The sequence below is a fragment of the Trichosurus vulpecula genome, chromosome 2 (assembly GCF_011100635.1).
Source record: "Trichosurus vulpecula isolate mTriVul1 chromosome 2, mTriVul1.pri, whole genome shotgun sequence".
Taxonomy (NCBI): domain Eukaryota; kingdom Metazoa; phylum Chordata; class Mammalia; order Diprotodontia; family Phalangeridae; genus Trichosurus; species Trichosurus vulpecula.
The window spans coordinates 118,687,897-118,705,854 of NC_050574.1; the positions used below are offsets into that span (position 1 = coordinate 118,687,897).

Genomic DNA, 17,958 nt, shown 5'->3' on the forward strand with positions numbered 1-17,958 from the left:
GCACCTTCTGTGTGCTGGGCACTGTGTTAAGCTCTGGGGTTACAAAAAGCAAAAGACGGTCCCTGCTCTCAGAGAACTTAGAATCTAATGGTGGTGGCAGTGGAGAGATGTTAGAAGTCAATACACTCAACTTTTCCCAGGCTAGAATCTGGAACCCTTGTTGCCCAAGATACAAAAGTGGTTCAGTAAGGAAAACTTTTAGAGCCTATTGGTCATTGAAGCCACAGCCAATATGAAGTGATACTCTTGAAATGGTGAGTTGTGAGGAGAGAGCCCACTAGTTCATAGCATATCCAGTGATCTGGGGAAGAAGAGAATCCGAAGAAGTATAACATAGTGCAAATAGCCCAGGACTTGGAGGAAGAGGACTTGGGTTTGAGTGCTTGGGCAAATCATTTCAGTCTAAGCACCATGCTATGGTTTCCTCGAATGACAGTCTCAAGATTGGGAAGAAACCTGAGAGTACATCCACCTTCTTCCGCAGTGAACCCAACAAGTAGCAAACCAGCCTTCCTTTGTTAGGGGTTCAGCGATGGAGAACCCACTAGCTCCTAGGTAGCCTGACAACTATAGCCTTTCTCTGAACCCTTGGAAATCTCTTTTCTCTAAATCTGTGTTATATGACAAACTGCGTCACGCTTTCTTCTCCTCTGCTACGGATTCTAAGGCGGGGTGGTCACTTCCCCCCGAGGTTCATCATTCCCCCCATCAGTTTCTTCTTGTTTCTAAGCATCAGGTCACGAACAGCTTTTTCCTTCATTTTTTCCTCCACTTTTTGAGGAATGAGGTTATCATCAAGGCAAGTCAGGAAATTCTTAGCTGCTACTCTGCTGTCGCCAGAGAGAGAATCACAACAGATGTTAAGAAAGTTAAATCTCTTAGCATTATCATATCAGGCTTATTAATGATTCCCAGCACTCGTCCTTCTGACCATTCAAGTGGTCAATAGTGTTAAATTTAGTGATAATATTGCTTCTTTTTCTGCCTCTTGAGTCAGTTTCCTGCTTCTGGGGTGAGGAAGACCTGAATTCAAATTCTGCCTCAGACACTTATTAGCTGTGTTACCCTTGACAAGTCATTTCACCTCTGCCTCAGTTTACTCAGCTGTAAAATGGGGATAATAATAGCCTTTACCTCTCAGGGTTGCTGTGAGAATTGCCTGGCACATAGTAGGTATGATATATAAACATTAAGATCTCTGCTTTTTCTTCCTTACTACCCATGATTGTTTTCTTTTATATGTCTAAGGCCATGGACGCTATTCTTGACTTTTGGGATTATTGGGGATGGGGAGGGAGAGCTGTCGATTGCTATTATTATTCATACTTTATAGCTACTCCCTTGTAACCAATATACATAGCGAAGAAAGACAAATTCCCACAGTGCCCATGGCCAAGGATGTGTGTCTTCCTCGGCATCTTGAATCCCTCACCTATGTCAGAGGGAGGGTTACACAGATCATCATCAGTTGTCTGGGATCTTGACTGGTCACTGCATTGAAAGTAGCCACTGCAGCTACTTTCAAGGGGACATAGCTTTGGTAGATAGACATGGTGTTCATTCTCTCTTCCTATTTCATTTCAAAGCCCCTCCGATTAGATTTGCAACTCTCTAGGTAAATACCTTTTTACACTTAGGTGAGTTTCATTTCTGACCAGGAGCAGATCCCTATATTTTAAAACAAGTCCACAAATAAGTCCACAAATTGAAAACCTACACTGCCTTCTTAGTGACTTTCCCAAATCTGCTCTTTTCTTTTGATTGACAACAGTGAGAAAAATACAACCTCTCCCCCTAAGACTTTCAGATTTCTTGCTCCAGTCTTCATAATCCTTCCTGCTGCTTTCTGGATTCTTTCTGATGGTTTTAATTGTGCCCTTGTGAGTCTTTGGACAAGTTTGGTAGCCATCATAGTGGCGAGTCTGGGGAGGGTCCCCATTATATCTTCTGTATATGCCAACAGACTTCTGTTATTAATGCCAAATTGACAAATAGTTGTCTCCACCACAGAATCATCCTAATTCCTCCCCTCCACACCCAAGTAATGACTAGAATTTTGGTGTGTTCTATAAGTATATCTCAAGCCTGAGTATAGTGTCCTATGGCCAAATTATTCTGGGAAACTATCATCTAGTCTGACCCCCTCAAGGAGGAGGGAACTGGGGCTCCGAAAGAATAAGTGACTTGTTCAGAATCACATAGAGGCAAATCTAGGACCAGAAAGAGATCTCTTGGCCACCAGTCTGATGCTCTTTCCCCAGATGACCAGTGTTCCTGAAAGTAGATGGAACAAAGGGACCTGGTGAGTGTTAGGTCAGACTAAAGCTATTTTATTGGGCAATTCCAGGGCTGCAAGGAGAGGCCATGGGCAGATGGGAGGCTGTGGGATCTCCTCCTCCCCTCTTGTTGGGAGATGATCCTTCCCTTACTCTTAGGGAAGGTAAAAGAAGGGATGTGCACCTCATTCTGATTTCCTGTTCCCTTTCATTAGCTGGCGCCAGAGAATACCCAGATGGCCTTTGAGAAGGCTATTGAACATGGTGCCGCAGGGCTGGAGACTGATGTCACCCTCAGGTAAGAATAGAGGCAGGACATTTTGTGTCAGGGTAAAGTATCTGCACATACAGAGACTCCACCTCACTAACACACACATATCACTACCCCGCGCAGGCGCTACCTAGCCACCTTTCACAAGAGCACAATGTCTTCCAATCCACAAAGAACTGCCCCCCCAACACAGACACATGCTACACAATTTCCTCCAATGTAGATGAGATACCTTCTCTCAAATATGCACAAATAAACCGTGTACAAAAAATGTACATCATACCTCTCCGTACATAAATGCCCTGTCTCCATACCAAATAAACTCCTCCAGCACCCCACATTCCCACACATATACACACACTGTATATTCTATAAATTACGCAACCTTCCTACAAACATGTATAGTTCTCTGCCACCCTTTTTCTAAACACACCATACAACTTCTCTACACACAGTTGTGATGACCCGAGTGGATCACAGCCACATCCCTTCAGTGTTAGGTCATGGCCTGGCATATAAGACTTCCAGAGGGAACGCACACCCTCAGGCAGATATGGAAAGACACTCAAGAAGTATGTCAGTATCTTTGATAAAAACAGGAGGAGGAGGGAGAGGGTGGGGTGGCATACCCATGATGGTAATAATGGGATGGACCCTGTGGAGAGAGTAGAGATAAGGACCCTGAGTCCAAGGTCAACTGATTTCATACTTTTGCTGCCAGTAGCCTTGCCCAAGTCTGACAGTAGCAACCTTCAGCAGACCCCTACTGGCCTTTCAATAACTTGAGTAAATATATGCATGGGGGCAGTGATAGTCAAGCTCCCTATGATGGCACAGTGTAAACAGTGAACGTGTGAGCAGAGGGAAGAGCCTAGGCTGCTTGGGCCTGTTACATTAATTGTCCTCGGGATAACTGGAAAACAAAACAATTGAAAGTCAGAGCTTTTCAGGTGCTGGTGGTTATCTAAAACAAGCTGCATCATTATGGGTGATGCAGAGAATATTGCAGCATTTCTTGAAGTGAATGAGGATTCAGGGTAGCTCTGGCTCATGTGAGTCTGTGTGGGCCCTTTTGATTTTTTAAAAATAAGTTTTATTGGAATCATTTTTTTACATCACCATAATTTCCTCCTACTATCCCTCCCCCTCTTCCCCCCAGAGCCACCCCATATAACAAATGATATTTTTTAAGACAAAAAGAATAAGAATTTTTAAAAATCAGTATAACAGGTCATCACACTACAAAAGTCTAAAAATACGTGTGCTGTACTTCGTAGGTTCTTTATGTGGGCTTCAGACTAAGGAGTTGGCATTGTCAATATTTTGGGACAGTGGTGAACCCTAGAAAGATTATATAGGTCTCTCTTTGCAGCTATTGGGTTATGAGTATATGTATATTGGAATAAATTACAGTCATGACCTGGAATTTGATGCACACGATCCCAGACTCCATTGGTTAAGCATGAGTTTAGGGGGAGCTTCCATCATTAGAATTCAGTAGCCAGAAGATGAAACTAGCTGACCCTTCCAACCGTCTTCCCTTGGGAGATGCCAATCAAGTAAATACCCCTTCCTTGTCCTCTGTCTGTCCACAGTTATGATGGTGTTCCTTTCCTTATGCATGACCCCACCCTGAGGAGAACAACTAATATCCATGAGATCTTGCCGGATTTCTCTGACATGCCTGCCTCTATGTTCACTTGGAAAACCCTGGAAACCCTGAACTCAGGCCAATGGTTCTTCAAGGTAACAGGGCCCGGGTCAGAGCTGGCCAACCTGGAATGACACACGGGCCACACTAATTGGGTCTCCGTGTCAGAATTACAGGATTTTAGAATTGGAAGGGACCTCAGCAGCCATTTAATCTGACCCATTCCCAGACAAGTGATTGCCCTGCCTGTGCCCTTAAAGTTCATGTCCGTTTGGGTGGCTCACCATTAATGTGACTGTTGGCAGGAGACAAGAAAAAAAGTCATAGACTTGCAAAGAGAACATAAAGTTCATCTGTTTTGTCCAAACTCCCTATTTTATTCTATAAATGAGGAAATAGATCCAGAAAGGAATAAGAGACTTGTTGCTCAGATTTGGAAAGATTTTGGGGGGTGAACTAAGATTTCTTCCTCAAACATGGGCTACTAAAACTTTCACTCAAAGGTACATTTTAGATCAACCTCTCTTTCAAACCACAACCCATGAGCCCGCATCTGATGCTTGTTTTTACCAGGCCACACCAGAATGCACATTAAGTCAAAGCAAAAGCATCTATTAAACAGAATATCAAGGTAGATAACAAAGAAGGAAACTCCTCCCCAGCTACCTCAAATGACATATTTGTAAAGCATTTAGCCCAATGTCTCGTACATGAGTGGGTACTTAATAAATTTTCATGCCCTTCCCCTCCCCCGCCCTGCCTCCTTCCCCTCTATCCTAAATGCCATAGCACACTCTCCCAAAGATTTCCAGACTTGTAGTAGAAGATGAAACAGGTAAAGCTTGGATAACTCACACTGTTAGAGCCGTAAAGGTCACGCAGGTCTAGTCAAACAGATTCGTTATCTCATGCTTCTTTCAGTTAAGGTTGAACAAACTAAGAACAAATTAGTAAAGAGACTAAGTTACAGATTTAAACACTCAGTTTGCAAAAACCTTATACTTATAAAACTATAATGCTATATTTTAAAGAAGTTACAATGCACTAATTGAAGGAAGGAGATTTAGATATGACAAACGTAACCAAAGGTTGAGCATCAGGGGGAATCCTTCCAGCAGTAAAATTCCTTGAAAGGTTTTTTTTTTAAAGAATTTGTAAATGTCTTCATTCCCTTCTTTCTCTCATTTGGTTTCTTATCTGAGGAATATCGGAAGTCTTCCTTTAATGCTAACATTCAATGAGTCAGGTTTTAGCCAGGTGAGGTTAATAGTAATAGAAAATAGGCTTCAGTTACCAAATGTTCCAAGAGGCATTGCCCTAAGTTCCAAACAATAAAATCCAATGAAAAGAATTTTTTAAGATATTCTTATAACATTTTATAAAATTCTCTTCATATTATCATCTATCTCCCTCCAGCTCACTGTCTCTCCTTTTTCAAAGAGTCAATCTAACTCAGATTTCCTTTCCATCCCAACCCCTGTCCCTATTTTGGTGGCTTCAAAACCATGACATAAGTGGATTTCCCCTTATATGGCCTCTTGTCCAAGTTCGTCAGACTCTTCAACTACTTCCCACAGAATGGATTCCTTATAATTTCCCCAATGCCTAACCCTTTTTCAGATTTTCCTGTCTCTGGTACCCCATCCTTCCAGTAACCCTGGTTCACAACCTTGGAGTTATCCTTAACTCTTCCTTCTTCCTCAGTCTTCATATCTAAGTTGAGAAGTCTTGTGCTCCTGTAACCACAACATCTCTTACATCATATGGTAGGCCCTCAGCACCTGTTGTCTAGACTGTACTAATAGCCTTCTAATTGGTCTGTCTACTTCTAATCTTCCTTCAATCCATCCTCCACACAGCAGCAAATTGATGATGCTAAAACACCCATCTGGCCATATTGCCACCCCTGTACCTATATGATGCCTTTTGTACTCCCAAGAATTACTATTACTGGGTCCCTCTTGAAATTATTCTTTATGATAATACAATTATTTGTCCATCCTCCTTGTAGAATATAAGCTCCTTGAGGGCAAGGACTATTTCATTTTTGTCTTTGTATGCCCACTGACCAGCACATTACCTCGGACAACAGTAAGTGCTTAATAAATGTTTCTCAAATCAAATTTTGTTCCTCCGAGTTAATTTTGTTATTGTTTTGTCTGGTATTTGGCAGTTAAGCTGGAATAACATTGTCTAACTTTTTTTTCCTCCAGAAGTGATCTGTGGGTTCTATTCATTAATACTTTGTTTTCTTTGTTCAGAAATTTAGAGAAGTTACTGTTATTATGGGGCTTGGTCATTTTGTTTGTTTTTCACTTGTGTTCCTTTGGTAGATGTGTAATTCTTAGGTTGTCTCTGTGACCTGTCTCTGAGATCATTATGTTTGACTTGTATGGAGATCATGTTTTCTTTCAACATCATTTCTTGCTTTTCCTTTTCTAGGTTATCTTTCTCTTATGTGCATTTGTATCCCCAGTCAGTTATTCCCTCATTTGCTTCTTGAGTGTGACTTGCTATAATGAATTAAAGATTTTCTATTCCGATTATTTCTGCCTTAAACCATGCCTTCATTATTTCTCTTCTAAACCAGTCAGGAACTTTCTGTTGTTGCACACTCTTTTTAGAATCCACAAGTCTTCTGCCTCATGAATCTGCTGATTCATGTCCCTTTGGCTTATTTTTTTTCAGAGATGTCTGTGCACTTTTACTTGATCAGGAGGTCATATTACCTTTTGTTATTGATGTCTTTCCTGTTGGTTTATCTGCTGCTTAAGGTCTTTGAATTTTCTTCTTTTTAAGACCTTTGGTAATGTCACTTTTTATAGTCCTCTATTGCTCACTTTATGATTCCTTTCCCTTTGATTATGGTTTTCCTGGGGACTGAACCTCAAATCTATTTAGCCCCCTTCTTCCCCTTTACTGGGAAGTTCATGATTTTACAGCCTCTATTTCTTCCCCAAGTAACTTCTTGGAGGACAACTGATCCTAGCTGGATTCTGGGACCTTTTGTTCAGACTTGCTAGAAGGCCACACAGTCACATGTCCTGCCTCAGTTCCTTGTGTTTCTCAGTTCTTTGGCTGAGTTCTTTTAATAGTCATTAAATAACATCCTTGCTTTATCCCTCTACCTTTGAGAAAAATTTTCGGTGCTTCCCCATTGAAAAAAATGCTATCATGTGATCTTGGCTATATAATTTTGAACCTGTTAAAGATGAGCCCTTCCATTCTAATCTTTTTTAGGGCTATTTAAAAAAAACCTATAAGTGCTATATTTTGTTAGACTTTTTCTATATCTATTTATATGATTAATTATAGTAGTAGTTGTCCTACTCTTGGACTATCATTGCATCCTTGGTATAAAAACCCACCTTTGTCATAGTGAATAATTTTGTGGATAGATTAAAGCAATCTCTTTCCTAAGATTTAATTTAAATTTTTTTGCATTGTTATTTATTAGTGAATATCACATAGTAATCTCTTATCTAGTACTATAGTAATATATAGTATTATATATAGGTATATATTTTCCCCATTATCTTTCGTTAGTTTGAATTCAAGACTATATCTCATAAAAGGAATTTTACACAGTGTACATTTTAATTATTAGAATATTTACAGCAAAGATATAAATTACTATTTGAGTATTTGATAGACTTTACTTGTAAATTCGTTTGGAACAGAACTTTTTCCTTTGATTAATTTATTTTTTGCTTGATTTCCCTTTCTAAGATTTTGTTTTTCTTGCTAATCAGAATATTTTGTATTTTTTCAGATAATGATCCATTTTCTTTAAATTTTCAGTTTTCTGGTATTTAATTAGAGAGAGTTTTTGGATGATTCTTTTTATTTCCTTTCTCCATGTCAATTCAACTTAATCATTTTTATTTTGAATAATTCAATTTTCTTCTTTTATAGTTAATGATTTATTGATTTCATTGGTTTCTTAAAAACAACTTAGTTTTATTAGTTAAAACTTTTTTCCATTCTCTTATAATTTTTAAGATTTCTTCTTCTGTATTTGTTGTTAAGATTTTGATAATTTATTTGTTTCCTAGTTACTTAGGTTTCATGCTCAGTTCCTCAATCCTGGGACCAGTGTGCAAAAGTTGCGGAGGCAGAGTTAGGCTCAGTGTAATTAAAAAACTTTCTAACGATGCACTGACCAGACATGGGATGGGCTTCTTTTTGAGGTAATGAGTTCTTTATCAAAGACTAGAAGTCTTGGAGTAGAGTTTGGAGGAACACTTGTCAGACAGTGTGTAGCATTGAGGATTCCTGCTTAGGCATGAATTGGACTAGATGGCTCGTGAGCCCTCTTCTAGCCCTGATTCTGTGATTTTGTAAGGAGCAGAAGAGAGCAGAAAGGTCGCCATAAGGAGATTGATTCTGCTTTGTACGTGAACAACACATAGCATGGGAAGCTGGGAAATATTTGTTGTCGCCACTGTATATTTCTACTCCACTTTATTTAATGCCATTATTGCTTAATTCTAGGCTAAGCCATATAAATACATGGCGCCACTGACTAAAAAGGATGAAGAGATGGCAAAGAATCAGTCAATTATGAAACTAAGCAATTTCTTGAGACTTGCAAACAAGGAAAATAAACTGGTGATATTTGATCTCTACCGTCCCCCAAGGAAACATCCTTACAGACATAGATGGATCATGAAAGTGTTAGAAGTGATGATCAATGAAGTCGGGATTAAAAGTCACCTGGTAGGCCTGTCAATTAAATCAACCTTTTTTTTTAAAAGTGTCTGCTGTGTGCCACATAATGTGCTAAGTGCTAAATTAGGAGGGGGGAGGGAAAAAGAAGAATGAGAAGTTTATCATGTAGTCCTAGTGCCCATCAGTCTCCCTTATTTGTTGCTCTTACTTTCTGAAGGCCCCAGGGGTTGGACTCAAATATGAATGGTGTTGGCCCCCTGAGCATCAACTAGAGTGGTATGGAAAAAGTACTGTACTTGGTATTGGGAGATAGAGATTTCAGTTCCTGGTTCTGCCACTTACTGCCGTGTAACTTGGGCAAATCATTTAATAGAGATTAATTAGGCCCTGATTTTTTCTTCTGGAAAATGGGGATAATAATACTTTGTAGGGGTTTATAAATTACAGAGTGCTGTAGAAATGTTAGCTATTCCTTGCATGTTTCTTTATTTTTGAGTGGTTAATGTCCTAATAGGAATATCCATTTGCAAATGAGCTAAGCCTGAATTGGTAACATTAACCAAATTTTATTTGGAACCAAGTGAAACATCAACCCTCTTTTAAGAGAGGCATAAGTATACAAATAGCTATAGCTATTTCTTTGCCATTTGCCTATTTCTGCTCATAGGTCCCATTACTTACACCAAACTCATAGGATTTAGCGCTAAAAGGGACCTTAGACACTATCTCTTCCAACTCCCTCATTTTATAAATGGGGAAACAGAGCCAGTGGGGGGAATGGATTGCCCAAGGTCACAGAATAACCAAATAATCCTAGACTAATCTCTCATGAAGGTGTTGGGTGGCATCAACTGGCCTCCAGCATAAGAGTCTCGCTTAATAGTGGGTACCAGGCTCATGGTGTGGACAGCTGAAATAACAGTATTCTTGAGGAACCCCATTCTGGAAATACTTCAAGGAGGGTTCCTGGAAGAGCTTACCTGCTGAATATTTGTTGGATTGATGCTCCAAAGCTGGCGATGGGATCCTCTTTTGTCAAGCTTCACAGGGATGGAGCCAGTTCCAAATGGAGCTTGGGAATGTGCCAGGGTGGGGGAGAAGGGGGTTTAGTTCAATGAAGAAAAAGGAAGACTAAGGAGGGGTGGTGGTGTGGAATGGAAGAGAAATTATATTTGTACTTCTTCGCCACCGAGTTGCTGAGGGGGCAGATTTTGATTTGATGTAGGGAGAAAACTTCCTAACAAAGATGTCTTGAAAGTGGAATTAATGGGTGCTTTATAAGGTAGTGAGCTTGCTGTAACTGGAGTTCTCTAAGAAAAGGTGAAATGATCATTTGTTGGGGATACCACAGAGGGGACCCTTCTTCAGGCACGGTTTATATCAGATGCTCTTTGCAGTCCCTTTTGACTCTTTGAGGCTTGGTTTAGGGACTCCATTTCCCCTCCAGAGCATCCCCTTTGTTTGGTGTGGTAGAAAGAACGCTGGCCCCTGGCTCTACCAGTCACCACTGTGAGTGAGGCACATTTGCCTCACTTGTCTGGGTTGCAGTTCTCTCATCAAGGAAGAGGAGACTTCAGACTAGACTGTTCTAGGATCTCTTTTAATTCTTAGAGCCTTCGACTCCTTGGAATTTCTCATCTGTCAAATGAAAATTCTAAGACCTGATATTTTTTTTTTGGCATTGGTGTGAGGATCCATGTGCTAGTTTTGACCCTTCTGAATCATTAAGTGCCTTCTAATGGTGCCTGCAATCATCTTCTGCCAGTGACCTGACAGCTGGCGTCTTCTTTGCTTTTTATAGGTCCTTTGGTTGCCAGGGCAGTACAGGTCAGATGTTCGAATGATAGCTCCACATTACACACAAGTGTTGGGAGCGAAGTTACCTCTCGTTGACCTCCTGAGAATGGGAATTAAAGGATTGAACCTTGGTTACAAGGACATGAACAGCAAGGATATCAAGTAGGTGATTCCCCAATAGGGGATGAGGACACCTCTGTCCCTTTCTACCACAAACCTTTCCTTATATCTTATCATTCCTCTACACCAGAGGATTTAATCTGGGGGTCCATGGACTTGGTTTTTTCCATTATTAGCGTAGTGGTAATTCTGTTTCACTATAATTTTTTTCCTTTAGGTTCATATGTATTTTATTTTGTTTGTTTTTTATGTATATTTAATTTATGTATATTTAATTATGTAATTTAATTCTAAGCTTCAGTCACTACCTAGACCCTTCACTCAAGTCAAGTTATTGTGTTCTCACCTCTGTCTCTCTACGTATGCAAAGATTTAGTCCTTTTATTATACCTGTCTTCACTTACCTATCCATTGATCTATCCTTCAGCTTCCTTCAGGAAGCCTTCATTGATTTTAACCCAATCAATCCTCTGACAATTTGAGATACTGCCTCTCATTTCTCTTAATTTTGTCTGTGATGTTGATTATTTTGTAGGCTTAGTTTTCTAAGGCCAGCTACATAAAAGTTAGTAATTCCTTCCACGAACTTCTGGAGAGAAATAAATGATTATTAATAACTGATGACTTGGGGAGATTCCAATTTTTCCTTTTTTCTTTTATTCTCATTTCAAGACCTCAGTCTCTGAAGGTTGAGCTAACCTTCCACTCTATCCAGACCCCACCCAGGTTGGGAAGCCATAGTCCTCTATGAAGATTTGGGTAGGGATAAATTCTTTGAATAGATTGCCCAAGGCTGGGGGTAACTTAGAAGTGAATGGCACAATCAAAGTTCATTTGAATAGATTGACCCCTTCATTGTATAATATTCATTTTCTCGTTAATTCTTAACCAGTCAGAGTTGATTGCCACCCTCAGGAACAACCCCCTTCCATTGGGCCTATAAGTCATGAGGATTCCGCCATGACTGTCTTTGGTCTGAGTGAAAGATGGCCAAATGACTAACCTTTTATTAAATGTTGGCATTATTAATAAAATGATTGAATTGCCCAGAAATTACATCTCTTGAAACTTTTTAAGTTCCACATCATGCATGGGTGCACAAAGTGGTACCTCAGTCATGGCCCTGTGGTTCAAATAGGCAAATTTGATGAGTAATCGGAAGGAGAACTTTATAATCTTTTTTTAAAATTTTTATTTTTTTTAATTTTTAGTTTACAACACCTGGTTCTATATATTTTTGAGTTCCAGATTTTCTTCCCTTCCTCCCCAAGATGGCATGGAATCCCATATATCTTCCACATATGATTTCACATTGAATTAATTTACACACTAGTCAAGTTGTAGAGAAGAATTATGACCAATGGAATGAATTATGAAAAAGAAGAAACAGAACCAAGAAAACCCCCAAAAACAAAAGAGAGAAGAAAAAAGGGGAAAAAAGGCGAGCATAAAGTGTACCTCAATTTACATTCATACTTCATAGTTCTTTCTCTGGATGTAGACAGTATTCCTCATTGTGAGTCCTTTGGAGTAGTCTTTGCACCTTGTGTTGCTGAGAAGAGCAAAGTCTGTCAGGGTTAGTCATCACAGAATCCATATATCTGTGGTTGTGTATAATGTTCTCCTGGCTGTGCTCCGCTCACTCAGAATTATGTTGTGTAGGTTTTTCCAGGTGGTTAGGAAGTCCGTATCATCCCCATTTCTTATAGCACAATAGTATTCCATTACCTTCATATACCACAGCTTGTTCAGCCATTCCACTATTGATGGGCATCCCTTTGATTTCCAATTCTTTGCTACCACAAAAAGCCACTATAAATATTTTTGTACATAAGGGTCCTTTTCCCACTTGTGTGATCTCTTTGGGATACAACCCTAGAAGTGGTATTGCTGGGTCAAAGGGTATGAACATTTTTATAGCCCTTTGGGCATAGTTCCAAATTGCTCTCCAGAATGGCTGGATCAGTTCACAACTCCACCAGCAATGTAATAATGTTCCAATTTTCCCATATCCTCTCTAGCATTTATCATTTTTCTGTTTTGTCATTTTAGCCAATCTGACAGGAGAGATGTGGTATCTAAGGGTTGTTTTGATTTGCATTTCTCTAATCAGTAGTGATTTAGAGCATTTTTCCATATGCCTATAGATATCTTTAATTTCTTCCTCTGAAAATTGCCTGTTCGTATCCTTTCACCATTTCTCAATTGGAGAATGACTTGTATTCCTATATATTTGGCTAAGTTCTCTGTATATTTTAGAAATGAGGCCTTTATCAGAGATACTAGTTGTAAAGATTTTCTCCCAATTTTCTGCTTCCCTCCTAATCTTTGTTGCATTGGCTTTTTTTTGTACAAAAACATTTCAATTTAACATAATCAAACTTATCCATTTCGCATTTTGTAATGCTCTCTATCTCTTGTTGGGTCATGAATTCTTTTCTTTTCTATAAATCTGATAGGTAAACTGTTCCTTGCTCTCCCAAATTGCTTATTGTATCAGCCTTTATTCCTAAATCATGAACCCATTTTGACTTTATTTTGGTAGATGGTGTAAGATATTGGTCTCTGCCAAGTTTCTGCCCTACTATTTTCCAAGTTTCCCCACAGTTTTTGTGAAATAGTGAATTCTTAGCCCAGAAGCTGACCTCTTTGGGTTTATCAAAGAGTAGATTGCTATAGTCATTGACTTCTCCATCTTGTGTTCCTATCCTATTCCACTGATCTACAACGCTGATTCTTAGCCAGTACCAGGTAGTTTTGATGACTACTGCTCTATAGTACAGTTTAATATGTGGTATGGCTAGGCCACCTTCCCTAGCATTTCTTTTCATTAATATCGTAGATACTCTAGACCCCTTGTTCTTCCAGATAAATTTGTTATTTTATCCAGCTCTGTAAAATAAATTTTTGGTAGTTCAATTGGCATGGCACTGAATAGATAAATTTAGGTAAAATTGTCATTTTTGTTATATTAGTTTGGCCTAACCATGAGCAACTGATATTTTTCCATTTATTTAGATCTGACTTTATTCAAGTGAAAAGTGTTTCATAATTATGTTCATATAGTCTCTGGGTTTGTCTTGGCAGATAGACTCCCAAATATTTTATAGTGTCTACAGTAACTTTGAATGGGATTTCTCTTTCTTTCTGTTGCTGTTGGGCTTTGTCAGTAATGTATAGGAATGCTGAGGATTTATGTGGGTTTATTTTATATCCTGCAACTTTGCTAAAGTTCTTTATTATTTCAAGTAGTTTTTTACTTGATTCTCTAGGATTCTCTAGATAAATCATCATACCATCTGCAAAAAGTGATAATTTAGTTTCTTCTTTTCCTATTCTAATTCCTTCAATTTATTTTTCTTTTCTTATTTCTACAGCTAAAATTTCTAGTACCAAATTGAATAATAGGGGTGATAATGGACATCCTTGTTTCAGCCCTGATCTTATTGGGAATGCATCTAGCTTATTCCCATTACAAATAATGTTTGTTGATGGTTTTAGGTAGATGCTATTGTGATTTTAAGGAAGATTCCATTATTCCTATGCTTTCTAGTGTTTTAATAGGAATGGGTGTTGTATTTTGTCAAAGGCTTTTTCTGCATCTATTGAGACGATCATATGGTTTCTGCTAGTTTTGTTGTTGATATGGTCAATTATGCTAATAATTTGCCTAATATTGAACCAGCCTTGCATTCCTGGAATAAATCCTACCTGGTCATAGTGTATTATTCTCATGATAAGTTGCTTCAATCTTTTTGCTAATATTTTATTTAAAATTTTTTCATCAACATTCATTAGGGAAATTGGTCTATAATTTTCTTTCTCTGTTTTGACTCTACCTGGTTTGGGTATTAGTACCATATTTGTGTCATAAAAAGAATTTGGTAGGACTCCTTCACCTATTTTCCTAAATAGTCTACAAAGTATAGGAATTAATTGTTCTTTAAAGGTTCGATAGAATTCACATGTAGAACCATCTGTCCCTGGAGATTTTTTCCTAGGGAGTTCATTGATGGCTTGCTCAATTTCTTTTTCTGAGATGGGGTTATTTAGAAATTTTACTTCCTCTTCTGTTAACCTGGGCAATTTATGTTTTTGTAGATGTTCATCCATACATCTAAGGTTGTCAAATTTATGGGCATACAATTGGGCAAAATAATTCCTAATTATTGTTTTGATTTCCTCTTCATTAGAAGTGTACTCACCCTTTTTGTTTTTGATGCTGGTAATTTGATTTTCTTCTTTCTCTTTTTTAATCAAATTGACCAAAGGTTTATCAATTTTATTGGTTTTTTCATAAAACCAGCTCTTTGTTTTATTTATTAATTCAATAGTTTTCTTGGTTTCAATTTTATTAATCTCTCATTTGATTTTCAGTATTTCTAATTTGGTATTTAATTGGGGATTTTCAATTTGTTCTTTTTCTAGCTTTTTCAGTTGTATGCCTGGTTCAATGATCTCCTTTTTCTCTGTTTTATTCATGTAAGCATTTAGAGGTATAAAGCTTCCCCAAAGAACTGCTTTTGCTGCATCCCATAAGTTTTGGTATGTTGTCTCATTATTGTCATTCTCTTGAATGAAGTTATTGTTTCTCTGATTTGTTCTTTGGCCCACTCATTCTTTAGAATTAGATTATTTGGTTTCGAATAAATTTTTAACTTATTTTTCCATGGTTCTTTATTACAAATAATTCTTATTGCGTCATGATCTGAAAAGTATGCTTTGACTACTTCTGCCTTTCTGCACTGGATTGTGAGGTTTTTATGCCCTAGTACATGGTCAGTTTTTGAGTCTGTGCCATGTACTGCTAAGAAAAAAGTATATTCCTTTTTATCCCCATTCAGTTTTCTCCAGAGGTCTATCATATCTTCCTTTTCTAAAACTCTGTTCACCTCCTTAACTTCTTTCTTATTTATTTTGAGGTTAGATTTGTCAATTTTAGAAAGGGGGAGGTTGAGGTCTTCCAATATTATAGTTTTGCTGTCTGTTTCTTCCTGTAACTCCCTTAACCTCCTCTCTAAGAATTTGTATGCCATACCACTTGGTGCATATATGTTAAACAATGATATTGCTTCATTGTTTATGGTGCCTTTTAGCAGGATGTAGTGTCCTTCTTTATCTCTTAATTAAATCTATCTTTACTTTTCTTTGTGTGAGATTAGGATTGCTACACCTGCTTTTTTTACTTTAGCTGTAGTGCAATATGTTTTACTCCAGCCTTTTACTTTTACCCTGTGTGTATCCCCACTGTTTCAAATGTGTTTCTTGTAAACAGCATATTGTAGGATCATGGTTTTTAATCCAATCTGCTATCTGCTTCCGTTTTATGAGAGAGTTCATCCCATTCACAGTTATGATTTCTATCTGTCTTTTTCTCCATCCTATTTCCCCCCGTTTATGCGTTTATTTCTCCCTTTCCCCTTCCACTCCTCAACAAAGTTTTGCTTTTGAATGTCGCCTTGCTCAGTTTACCCTCCCTCTTGATTCCCCTCCCTTATCTTACCGTTTCCCACTTGCTACTTCTCCCTTCCCTTCTGACCACCCCACCTACTCCCTTTTTCCCCCCTTTCTCCTCCTACTAACTGTAGGACAAGTTAGATTTCTGTGCTTATCAGGGTATGTTATTCCCTTCTTGAACTAGATCAGATGATAGTAAAGCTCAAATACTGCTCTTCTCCCTCCCTTCTTTCCCTCTACTAAAATGTGTTTTTGTGCCTCTTCATTTGATGTAATTTACCCTTTTCTACTACCTCCTTGCCTCTTCTCCCGTAACTCTCCCTTTACATCTCTTAATTATGTTTTTATCCTTATATCAGTTATTTTATACACACATTCACAGTCTATGTGTATCCCTTTCAATTGTCATAATAGCTGTACTATTCTCAAGACTGACAAACGTGTATGTGTGTATATATATATATATATATATATATACACATATATATATAAAACATACATAAGATGATATAATCCTATATAAAGATGCAAATAATTTGCCCTTATTGATTAATAAGGTTTGTGGGGTCTTTTCTCCCTGTTCACCTTTTTATATCTCTCTTGAGTTTTGTATTTGGAGATCAAATTTTCCATTGAGTTCTGGCCTTTTCATCAGGAAGGTCTGGAATTCCCTTATTTCGTTGAATGTCCATCTCCTTGCCTGAAAAATTATGCTTAATTTTGCTGGGTAGTTGATCCTTGGTTGTAGTCCCAGCTCCTTTGCCATTTGGAATATCATATTCCAACTTCTCCTGTCTTTTAATTTAGAAACTGAGAGATCCTGCATGATCCTGACTGTAGTTCTACGATATTTGAATTGTTTCTTTTTGGCTGCTTGCAGTATTTTCTCCTTGAGTTTGTAGTTCTGAAATTTGGCTATAATATTTCTTGGTGTTTTCAGTTTGGGATATCTTTCAGGGAGTGATCGGTGGGTTCTTTCAATGACTATTTTGTCCTCTGGTTCTAGGACCTCTGGGCAGTTATCTTTGATAATTTCTTCGAAGATACTGTCAAGGATCTTTATTTCATCATGGATTTCTGGTAGGCCAATAATTCTTAAATTGTCTCTCCTGGGTCTATTTTCCAGGTCAGTTGTTTTCCCAATCAGATATTTCACATTTTTTTCCTATTATTTCATTTTTTACATTTTGTTTTACCACTTCTTGATGCCTCATAGAGTCATAAGCTTCCACTTGTTCAACTCTAATTTTTAATGAGTTGCTGTCTTCATTTTGCTTTCAATTCTCCTTTTCCAACTGGTTGATTTTACCTCTCAGGGTGTCATTTTCTCTATTTAGATTCTGAATCTCTGTAGCCATTTCGCCAGTCTTATTGTTTAAGGACTTGATTTCGTCAGTTCATTTTTTTTTCATTTTTTCTTTTACTTCCCTAATTTGGTTTTTAAAATCCTCCTCTAGATCTTCCAGTAATGCTTTTTGGGCTTGAGACCAGTTCACATTCCCTTTTGAGGTATCAGATGTGGGTCTAGTGTCATTGCTATCCTCTTCCAAATTGGTATTTTGATCATGCCTGTCTGTATAAAAGGAATCAATGGTCCTCGGTTTTTTTGTGTTTTTCTTCATGTTGGTTAGCCTTTTCCTGGCTTTATGGTAAATTTCTGCTTTTGGGGCTGAGGGTTCTCTGTCCCAGCTTTCTTATTCTGGGGATTGTGAGTC

At 38.2% G+C, this 17,958-nt stretch overlaps 1 protein-coding gene across 1 annotated transcript in view; it reads left to right on the forward strand.

Moving 5' to 3' along the window:
- Positions 1-17,958, forward strand: part of GDPD4 (glycerophosphodiester phosphodiesterase domain containing 4) — a gene marked incomplete at its 3' end in the record, with an annotated part of 72,443 nt that overhangs the window by 26,628 nt on the left and 27,857 nt on the right. The window contains exons 9-12 of the mRNA XM_036743924.1: positions 2,492-2,574; positions 4,143-4,293; positions 8,693-8,917; positions 10,671-10,828. Coding sequence (XP_036599819.1) covers positions 2,492-2,574; positions 4,143-4,293; positions 8,693-8,917; positions 10,671-10,828 — 617 coding nt within the window. The remainder of the gene's footprint in view (positions 1-2,491; positions 2,575-4,142; positions 4,294-8,692; positions 8,918-10,670; positions 10,829-17,958) is intronic.